Source organism: Echinops telfairi, unplaced genomic scaffold (genome assembly GCF_000313985.2).
Source record: "Echinops telfairi isolate 266 unplaced genomic scaffold, ASM31398v2 ScPeMD7_655;HRSCAF=1070, whole genome shotgun sequence".
In the NCBI taxonomy this organism is placed as follows: Eukaryota; Metazoa; Chordata; class Mammalia; order Afrosoricida; family Tenrecidae; genus Echinops; species Echinops telfairi.
In genome coordinates this window covers 15,997,216-16,008,069 of record NW_022104553.1, presented here as the reverse complement: position 1 = coordinate 16,008,069, position 10,854 = coordinate 15,997,216, and the positions used below count along the sequence as shown (strand labels likewise).

Genomic DNA, 10,854 nt, shown 5'->3' with positions numbered 1-10,854 from the left:
CGCACCTCAATTGCCAATGCTCTGATCATTCCAACCCAGGGATCTTCTGTGCAGCTGGCCCTCAGGGACACGAGGTTATCAAAAAGGCCTCCTGCTGTTTCCAAGGTGGCCTGCTCTGCTCCTCCTCACCAACCCACCCTTGCCAGCACCTGCTGCCCTCCCTCCAAGGTCTCAGTGACCGAGCAGGACCCCTTCTTTGGCTTACTCCTAACTCCTCTGTTTCTCGCTGGCATCTCCCCCCACCCCACCCTCCACACCCTCCCCTGGGCCTTGGCACTCCCTGCAGTGTCAAGCCTCCCCGCCCCCACGGGCCCTCGTCTTCACGCCCAGGAAGAGGGTGCTCTTCACTTCCGTCCAAATAATCGGCTCCACTTTTTTGCTCACTTCTCCTACAGATCTTAACAAGGCTGGTTGTTTTTTTAATTTTTGTTTTGTGGTTTTTTTTGAACTTTTAAAAATTTTAATTTTTTTTATCCCCCCAATCCCTCTCAGCCAACTCAAGGCCTAGGAATTTCTTCGTCTGGCCATGATGTGGTTGAGGAGAGGGGGCGACACAAAGGAGGGCGGGTAGTCCACAGACAACACGCGGGACATCTCGAGCGAGCCGCGTACCACAAGGCAGATGGGGGGCAAAGTGGGACACAGAGACGGCTAAACAAACACAACGCCCTAGTGGCCAGCTGAGAAATACGCAGGGAGGGCCCCGAGGGGAAGGGACAGATAGCCAACACAACAAATTAAGGCTGCTGGGGAACCTGAGTCCATGTTAAGCTTGGGCTGAATATAAAGAAAGCTTTTTTTGTGTGGGATTTTTGTGTTTTTTGTGGGTTTTTTTGTTTTATTTTGTTTTTTAATTAAGAAAGACAGGGGGTCTGGCGAAAGAGGAGGAAAGAGAGTTAAGTTTGCGATAGAAAGCTCTAAGGGTGCTAGGCCCTGGGGACCCAGGGTGGCGGCACACACAGGCTCACAATGCGCAGGTGACCGGAGCCACCTTGTCACTTTTCACTTAAGGCAAGAAGCGCACAGGGGAGGTGAGGAGTCGCTCATCGGCAACCCTATTTACATCAGGGAGCTTCCGCTCCGGGATTCTCGCCTTCACTAGCCATGGCTGCTGTGTGCTAGCAAGGGCGACAACCCACTACTTAAAGGCAAAGATGTACAGATTTGGGGAGGGGGCGGGATGGGGAGCTTCTGAGTTTGTGACTTAGGGGACTGCACTCGTAGTGAGTGCTTTTTGTTTTTGTTTGTTTGAGAATTTTTTTTGTATGAGTGCTACCATGAGGTACCAGGTTTTGGTGGTCGAAAGGCCAATCTGTGGGTGGTCAAGGCTCATGCAGTGTCCGCTGCTGGAGCACCGGGGTCAGGATAGCGGGGGTAAGTGGTGGCCAGAGGGAGCTACCAAGTGCTTCTTTTCACCGAACAGCCAAGGGTGACCGCGCCCCTCCCCAGTGTCCTGTTCAGGCCTCCACCTGAGGAGGGACGGCAAGAACCAGGCATCTACTGAAGGGGTCAGATGCTCCACAAGCCATCTTCTCGGGATCTGAGCAGCTTACAAACACATTCTCATTTGTTGCTGTTCTTGACCCTGGCCCCCGGTCCCGAGTCCAGGATGCCTGGGGTCAGGTGACTCCATCCCCCAAGCTGTGAGGTGTGTGGCATTTGATCCAAATGCATGAAATGATTGTTGTGCTGATTGGCTGTCCAGAGAGGGATCGCGGTCACAGGGGGGTCACTGACAGCTGCTGGGGGCACTTTCTAGAGACTTGGATAGACAGGAGGGTGCCCCTCCTCAAAATCTGTTGACGGAGGGGAGAGGTCGGATGTGCGGGACCGCTGTCCCAGAAGCACACAGTGAGGTCTGTTGGGGAGGGGTCTCCACGAGCTTCATTTTCACGAGGGGGTTACTGATGTCTGCGAAGGCAAGCACACATCAAAGCCAGCTCGCTAACTGGGATTGTCCAGGGTTGGTTTGAATTCTCCACTGTGTCAGAAAGGTCAAGTCCTACCGTAAGGTTTTCCAACTTTCACACTCGGATGTGCTCAGCCAGTGTGGGAGTTCTGGTGCCTGGCAAGAGACAGGCGGTCGGTGAAGAACTGCCCGCAGACATCACATCTGAAGTATTTCTCGTCGTCCCAGTCGTTGGCGCCGGCGCTGGTGCTGGCCTGCCCAGTGTAGCGCGAGCTCTCTCCGTAGCCCCTTCCCGGCTCGTGCAGGATCATCCGGGCATGTGTCTTCAGGTGCTCCCGGTAGGCCGAGTTTGAAGGGAAGGTTTCGGCGCATTCCTGGCAGTCGTAGTACGGTTCTTCCACCTGGATCTCCTGATCTTCGTCATCATCGTTGTCGTCCTCCTCCTCTTCCTCCTCCTCCTCCTCGGGGTCTTCGATTCCTGCACCCTCGGGCTCCTCGGCTTCACCCTCGGGCTCCTCCTCGGCTCTTTCTCCTGGGTCTTCGATGCCAGCACCATGGGGCTCCTCGGCAGCGGCAGCAGCGGCCTCCCCGCTGGGCTGCTCGGCCTCCCCGCCGGGCTGCTCGGCCTCGCCGCTGGGCTCGGCGGCCTCCCCAGTGGGCTGCTCGGCTTCCCCACTGGGCTCGGCGGCCTCCAAGTCGGGCTCGGCGGCCTCCACGTTGGACCCCTGAATCCGCAGTACTTCTTGGGGGACGACGAAATTGGCCTCCACCTCCTGGGCCGCTTCTGCCTCCTCCACATGGAGCTGCTGGTGTTTGACCAGGATGGTGTTGTGAATGAAGGATTTGCCGCACTCCTTGCATTCGTAGAAGGGCCCGTCTCCGGGGGGGAGGTCGAAAAAGGAGGTATGGAGGAATGTGGCTCCGTAGTCGAAGGGCTCCCCCTTCTCGTGCACCCTCATGTGATCCCTCAGGTCGGACTGGCTGAGGAAGGTCTCGCCGCAGGTCTTGCACTCGTGGGGCCTCTCTTCGGTTTGGTCCCTCTGGAACTCGGTGAGGGCCAGGCCCTGGACGACGGTGTCCTCGCCGCTCTTGGCCTGCTCCGGCTGGTCCTCGCCAGTGTGGATCCGCATGTGCTCCTCCAGGACGGAGATGTGGATGAAGTCCTGCCCGCACACCTGGCAGCGGAGGTTCCTGGACCCCGAGGGCCGGCTCTTGGCGGACCGCCGCCTCTTCTGTGTGTGCATGCGGAAGCGCCGCAGGGAGCCCTCGCTGTACTGCCTGCAGGCGTAGAAGGGCTCTCTCTCGTGCAGCTTCTGGTGCTCGCAGAGGAAGCTGTTGCTGATGAACGACTCGCCGCACTGCGGGCACTCGAAGAGCTGGTCGCCATCGCTGCTGCGCTGAGCATCGCCGAAGGAGCAGGGGGTCTGCACGCCCGAGGGCCCGCACAGGCGGTTCTCCAGGAGGCACGCCTGCTCGTGGACTTCCTCGTGGTCGCGGAGGTCGTCCAGGTCGGTGAAGCCAGTGCCACAGTTCTTGCACTCATAGATGGTGCACTCGGCCACGCTCTGGCCCTGGCGCCGGCTGAAGCCCAGGCCCTGGATGACGGAGCGCTGGAAGGCCGAGGCCCCGTGCTGCCGCTCCCGGCAGTAGACTTTCTGGTGGCAGTTGAGGGTCTCGCGGGTGATGAAGCACTTCCCACACTCTCTGCACTGGTGGCGCCGGCGCTGTTCGGCCGAGAAGGCCTCGGGGTCGACGAACGCCAGGCTGCGGATGACGGACCTCTCGTAGGTCTGGCTGCCCGAGGGCCCTTCCTGGTCGTGGACCTTCAGGTGCTCCCGGAGGTCGGCGCTGCGGGCAAAGGACTCCCCGCACTGCTGGCACGTGTACGGCCTGGCGCGCCACTGGCTGCTCTGCGGAATGCCGAACGGGGAGTGGGTCGCGGGGGCGTCGTGGTCGGTGGGCTCGATGTACTTCTTCTTCGAGCGGGCCTTCTGATGCTGCTCCGGGACCTGGGCGCTGGGGGCGGGGGGCTCGCCCTCCTCCCTGGACTCGCCGGGCCCCGCCTCCTTGGTCGCACCGCCATCGCTGCGGGGCGCGCTGTGGATGACCGTGTACTTCAGGTAGTCGGCCTCATCGAAGGGGTTCTCCAGGACCTCAAAAGGATTCTCTCTGAGGTCCATCTTCGGCAGCAGGCTGAAAGCTGAGATGCAGGCGGAGGGCTCGCGCCGCTCCTGGCCCTTGGCGAGCGGTTCAGCCCCCGTGCGATGTCGGTGTCGTGGGGGCCTGGCCGGGGCCGAGGCCGAGGCCGAGGCTGTGGCCGTGGCCGTGGCCGTGGCCGTGCTCCGGATGACGGCGCACACGTTCCCTCCGTAGGCAGCGCTCTCCGCGGCCCCAGCTCTCTCGCATTCCATGGCGTCGGTGCTCTGCACGATGGTGCACTCGGCCCGCGACCTCGGCTTTCGGAGCTCCACGGCGCTGTGGCTTTTCTGGGGGTCAGCAAAGACCAATCGGTGAATAACGGACCGCTCGCACCGCCTCCCCTCACAGACACGCTCGTGAGCCGGGGGTCTCTGCTGCTCCTCGGGGTTGGCGCTAACGGTACACGCTCTCTCCTCCTGCTCCGGCTCAAGGCCCGGCGGTCTTGTTATGGTGTGACTTTTCTGGGACCCGGGGCAGGGCACGCTACAAATGACTGACTTCTGGTACCCCCTGCCTTCACGGAGGTTCTTTTGAGAGTGGCGTGTCGGGTGCTCGCTGAGGTCTGAGCTTTGGACAAAGGCATCCCTGCCATCTTTCGATTCACGGAGCTTCTCGGTAGCAGGAGCTTCCTGCTGCCTTCTAAGGGCCTGGCCAGGAATAAAGGTCTCCTCCCACACTGTACCCTGGTTTTCAGAGAGGCTTCTAGCGTGGGCCTCCGGGTGCTCTTTCGGGGCGGGGCTACGCGGAAGGGTCTCCGCACGCGCCTTCCTTTCCCCGGCGCTCTCCTTCCCGCACGCTGTACGGGGCTCAGTAGGGGCCGGGCTGGGCTCGGGGGCCTTGCCTCCGCACTCATGGTCACAGTCAGAGTCTGAGTCCCCGCTACGGTGGGTTTTCTGGTGGCCAGCTAGGGCTGAGCTATGGAGGAAGGTCTCCTGACACAGGCTACATTGATAGAATTTCTCCTTGCCGTACATTCTCTGGAGCTCATTAAGGGTCGGGCTGGGCAGGATGGCGTCCTCATCCTCCTGCTCCTGACACTCCGTGAGGTCCTCTCTCCCCGGGGCTTCCTGGCACTCCCCAAGCGCATCCCCGGAGGCGCTACGCTCGGAGCGCTGCGCCTTGGCCAGCTTTTTCCTGGCCTCGCTAAGGGCCACGCTATGGATGAAGGATTCGCCGTAGTCATGGAGACTCTCCCTCGTATGCTTGATCTGGTGCTCAATAAACTCGGAAATCACACTGTAGGACCACCCGCATGCATCGCACGTGTAGGGCAGGGCCTCCCAGCCGGAGGGCGGCCACTCGACCGGGGAGGTCGAGATGAGGCTGCTCACGCACGTGGCTTCCCTCGCCTGGCTACGTGCAAAGGGTTTCTTTGCCCTGCCACCTCTCTGATCAGGGGCCGCGCCCTTCCCGTCCACGTCCACCTGATAGCGCCTTTTTCTTTCCAGAACTTGCGTTCTGGGCGGGAGGTGGGAGTTCAGGCTGAGGCCTCCCCCGAGCACGCTCCCCTCACGGCCCCGCTCCAGAATTACCGATTCCCTCCTGCTGAAGGGGCCCTCCATCCAGTCATCACCGAGCACCCCGGGGAAGCGCTGGGGCCGGTCCATGTGGTCCCTCATTCTTCCCGCCCTGGTGTTGCGGGAGACATCTTTGATGAACTTCTCCATGATCACCCCGTGGGAGGACTCGTCCTCACATATTCCGCGCCAGTAGCTCGGCTTTCTGGTTTCCGGCATGATTTTCAGCCCTGAAAGGAGAGCTGGGGGGTGAGTGCCGGCGCATGCCTGTGGGGGTGTTGCTGCAGCGCGCGGCCTCGCCCCGGGGCCCACCCTGCGGGACCCTTACCTCGACTGGTGCTTGGGTAGGCGCTTCTCCTGGACCTCGATGAGTGGCCCTGCGTCATGTGAGAGTGTCCATCGTCTTCAGCCAGCTGAACTCCTGTGCACGAGGAGGGAGGGTGGCTCACTTTAGAGGGAGTGGGGTTGGGGGGGAGGGCCCAGGGCCACCCTCTAAAAGACTTAGGATTCTTAAAACCCCAAGGAGATGAGCATAGGCTATGGCAGTCTGAAAGTGCCCTGGTAGCACTGGGGGTTAAGTAGTCCACACCCACAGAACAAAGAGGCTCCTGGGAAGATTTACCACCTGGGCAGGTCTACCCTGTCCTAAGCGCTGCTATGTGTCTGAAGTGACTCGCTGGCAGGTTTGGTTTGCTGGCTGCAGCGTGCTGCAGGCGCCTGCGGGTCACAATGGTGTCTGACAGTGCTCAGCCGCCAGCCAATTGAAAGGTCAGCCATTGGAGCCCTCCCACCAGCTCCTATAGAGCTCAGCCCCGGAAACCCTCGTGGGGTCCCCTCGAGCCACCCTCGATTCCTGGTCCCTAGCAGAGCATCCTGCAGCGAGCTCCACAAGAACAAGGCACCCAGGGAAGTGCACCCAGGGAGGGGCTGGGCAAGACTGCAGGACGAGGCCCCTCACCCAGAGAAAGCAGCTTCCTGTAGTTCTCCATGTTGTCCTGGATCGTGTTTGGGGGCTTTCTCTCCTCGGCAAAGTCCACCATGTCCTGGTAGGACTCCACCTCCTGCAAGGGCAAGCAGACAGCTCAGCGAGGCCCCGTCTCCGTGCTGGCAACGGGAGCGAGACACACCGAGGGGCATGAAAAGAGGCCAGCCGTGCCAGCGTGCTGAAGGGACCCATCCCGTCCTCCTGGGGGTCCCACCTCGGCGTGACACAGAGGAAGACCCAAAGGATGCCCATCTGGTGGGTGGGAAAAGACTCCCGAGTGACCAGAGCACGTGACACAACACAGCAGAGGCAGAGAGCAGGCGCCACTAGTGGTCTCCAATTGCCCACCCTATGGCCTCTTGGGGAAGGTGGACGCCTGGCGCACGTACCTGTGAGGTGGAACCAAAGTCCATCATGGAGTCTTGGTCACTATCATCATCCCTCTCCATCAAGGGGAGGGGGAGGTCACGTGGCGGTGACCCTAGGAAGGAACATGGGGCTGCAGCAGTGTGGCCCAGCCACTCTGCAGGGCCCAGACCCGCCCCGGCCGGCCGGCCACCCTTGGGGTCCTCCTGTGGGTGCGGGCAGAGGCTGTGATGGTTCATGGCTCAAAATTTCTTCTCCCAGTGAGGTTGATGTATATTCATGTTTAAAATCAAAAACAAAAAACTACCTATTTTATAAACATGCTATCCTGTAATTTACCTTCATTTCTCCCCTAACAGTAATCTTGGGCCAATTTTGCCTAATTTTAATGACCGCTTTGTTATAAGATCAATGGGGAGCAGGGGAACAGATTCCCCTCTGGTCCTCTGTGTCTGATGCCAAGGGGCACAGGGAAATCCCCCCACACCCCTGACCACGCAGCCTGAGCCCCGGAGGGTCCCTCGGGTGTGAGCGTGGGGTTCAAGGCAGGCCCTGTCAGGTGGACTCGGGTGTGAGCGTGGGGTTCAAGGCAGGCCCTGTCAGGTGGCACTGGTTGGCTGGGAGGAGCCAAAGTTGCAGGAGATGTGGACCAGCCTCTGGGAGACACTCAGTGCTGTCCGCGCTCCCTCACCCAGGGCAGGCCACTTACTGTTCCGGTAAGTCTGAGCATACGGCCACTGGTCTCTGGATCCCATGTCTCTGATCCTGCCCCTTCGATCACCTACGTGGGAAGCATCAGAACAGCCTTCAGTGGAGGGCGGGCGCTTTACAGGCATGGTGCCCCTCCCCCGAGAGAAAGCATCCAGCTCCCGACCCCCATGGGGGTCAGATCCACAAGCTCAGGCTCTCCCACTGTCCCCATGGAGAGTGGTTTCTTGCGACCCTCTACCTACTGTGTGGCAAGCCCCACCCAATCTCACCCTGCAAAGGAACCAGACCCAAGTCTCTAGATATCAAAACCCCTCCCCCCTGTGCCCTCAAGCTCTGGAGAACTGTCCTCTGGGAACCTCAGCCCTGAGGCCGCCTACACAGGCTGATGGCAGGGGGACCCCAGCCGTCGTGGTAAGTACTTACGGCCAAACGAGTGCACTGAGCGGGGCGGTGGGGACTCAGCGCCAACTCGGCTCAAGTCGTCGTCACTGTGGGCTGCGTCGTCTAAGGGGACACCAGGGACGAGTCACTGCCTTGCCACCACCTCCTAACACAGGCCGCTGGTCCATGCCCACACCCATGCCCACCCCACCTGCATGGGAGCCGGGGTTGCCCAAGCGGGTCACCTCTCAGTTGAACACCCACCACTGACTGACGCCAACCCCAGGACCAGGCTGCGCACCTGCTGGCGGCCTCACCTTCCGGCTGGTGCATCTCGTCCTCCTCTTCCTCGTAGTTCTCCAGCAGGGTCACCAGCCTATCACAGTTCTCGGGCTTCTGGGCCAGCACCCAAGGCTTCACTCGCTCGGGGATGATGGTCAGGAACTGCTCCAGGACCAGCAGCTCCACGATCTCCTCGTGGGAGCGCGTCTCCGGCTGCAACCAATCGAGGCAGAGGTTTCGGAGCTGGCTCAGGGTCTTCCGAGGCCCGACAAACTCCACGTAGAGGAGATTCCGAAACCTCTGACGAGATAACTCAGAGCCAGAGGTGCCGTCTCCTGCGTCGCCGTCTAGTGCCCACAGGCCCAGGGCCCGGGACTTCTGAGGGTTGGTGGTGGACAAGAATTTTGGAGGCAGCATGGCTCTAAGTCAAAGTCTCGCTGCAGCAACAGCACTTAAGCCAACAGGATCGTCAGAACCCGGGGACCTGCAGATCGCAAGGAGACACACATGTGGCCTGGGCAGCAGGTGAGCAGGGTGTGAGGGGCAGGCACGGCCGAAGCCTCCCCCAACCACCGACCACCCCACCCCTCCCCACTGGCGCGTGCAAGTGCACACTGCCTGCCTCCCCAGCACAGACACCACTGGGCTTCCCGACGCCAATTTTCACGCCTCTGTCGGCTTGGCCAGAGATCTTGCCTCTCTGGAAAGCACCAGCCTCCTGCTTCACGAAGCTGCTCTCCCTCCATACCCACTTCCCCCATCTCCTGGATGCTCTCTCTCTCTCTGACCTGTTTATTTCCAACCAAATTCCTAGGCTTCCCAGAGGTTGCTTTCTGACCTTTCTAACGTGACCACGGACAGTGCCGCCAACCCAACTGTTCTCAGACTGGCCTCCTCTCCCTTATTCCACCGCTGTGAACATTACTCAGAAGCCCTGGGTTGGGAACTTGCAGCAGGACCGGTCTCCGTTTTAAAACCGCCCCTGCTCATTGGTTTCAAATACAGTGATGGGTACTACGGTCGAGAGACACACTGGCTGGTGAAGAAGCCAGGCAGAGTCAGTGCACGGGCAGCTAAGCCGCATTCACAGTGGGGACAGTGTCCTCTCTGCCTGGTGCTGCCCAGGTCACGCCTCTATCAGCCATGCGTCCTGTGAGGACTGGATGCTCCAGGGCAGCCCTGCACTGAGCTGCCTCTTCCTGCGACTCGGGCACAGCGCAGCTTCTCAAACCAGCCCGCCCTTTCTTTTGTCCTCTGACTTTTGTTGTTGTTGCTGCTATATAATACACCCAGCCATGCAGGGCATCGGGGTGGGGGTGAGGGTGTCTGCGAAAGAAATCCAGGCTCTGGTGGGTGTGTGAGCCCACCTGACAGCTTTGTGCTTCCGGCTGTACTTCCGTAAAGATCAAAACCATACCAGCACGTTTCGAGCTACTGCTCTGGGGTGATGTTGAGCCAGTTCTGACTCCCCGGGGACAGGTCAGGGCACCCCCAGGCTTTGAGTTTTATGAACGTGGATTGCCTGGCCTTTCTACCGCGGACTTTTCAGTGGGCACCTACATCTTAACTGTGGTACCATGCCCTGAGGCTCATTGGTTTAAAATTAATTTTGAAGGTCTGAAGAGAAAACAGGCATTTCCATCATTCAGCAAGTCCCAAACCAGGCTTCGCCACCTAGACCTAAATGCAGAAAATGCAGGCCTGGCTCCTCCTTTCGTCCACCCTCTTCTCTCGAGCAAACGCCCCTCAGCACCTGTGACCCTGAACCTGGGGCCTGAAGAGACGGAGTGCTTCTTGCCCTGTAACCTGCCCTCTGGAGGACGGTGACCCCGGAGGAGGCTGGACCTCTCAGAGGACTCCCGAGGATGCCGTGCCGTCTGGCAGGAGGCGCCGCAGTACAGGTGGCAAAGGCCATGCCAAGGGCAGCACCCAGATGCCAGCCAGCGCCCTCCCGCTCACGGGCCACAGGGCGTCCTTGGGTACTGAAATCACCTGTTTGGCCACAGAATCCTTTCTGGAACGTCACACCAAACTGCATCCACTACAAGGCTTCAGGAACAGAGCCAAAACGCAGGGACCTGCAGGAATTGTAGAGACAGACAGACAGACGGGAGTGGGGGGGTGATGAACAGAAGAAATGAGAGTGTCAGAACCCCCCGTGGCTGAGGGCTCATACCCTCTCGGGGGTCAGGCCTCCAGCCGCGTGGCGAAGAGGCCAAGGCCACACAACCACACAGTGGGAAGTGGCAGTGGCCTCACTGTGTGCGGGGCCAGAACATCCTGGAATCTGACAGGCGGGACGGACAGATCGCAGGCTACACTCAGCTGTGGGCAGACGTGAACAACGGCACTCGGCTGGCTGTGAGTGAGTACTGCTCTGTGGCGTCCTCGCCAGACAGATGGACACAGGGTGACAAGAAGAACCAGAGGGGTCAACAGAGATCCGGATGGAAAGATCCTGCTTCCGTGCAGGATGACCTGTGTGGACACTGTACATCCACCGC

General features: G+C 60.1%; 1 protein-coding gene across 1 annotated transcript; it reads right to left on the bottom strand.

The window, feature by feature from the left end:
• Positions 1–272: 272 nt before the first annotated feature.
• PEG3 (paternally expressed 3) lies at positions 273–8,796 on the bottom strand. Its single transcript, XM_045292366.1, has 7 exons — positions 8,386–8,796; positions 8,111–8,191; positions 7,686–7,757; positions 7,000–7,091; positions 6,584–6,686; positions 5,954–6,046; positions 273–5,855 (listed from the first exon to the last, which is right to left on the bottom strand). Exons 1-7 carry the CDS (start codon positions 8,765–8,767, stop codon positions 2,041–2,043), a joined length of 4,638 nt encoding a protein of 1,545 aa, XP_045148301.1. The 5' UTR covers positions 8,768–8,796; the 3' UTR covers positions 273–2,040.
• Between the last annotated feature and the right edge of the window lie 2,058 nt (positions 8,797–10,854).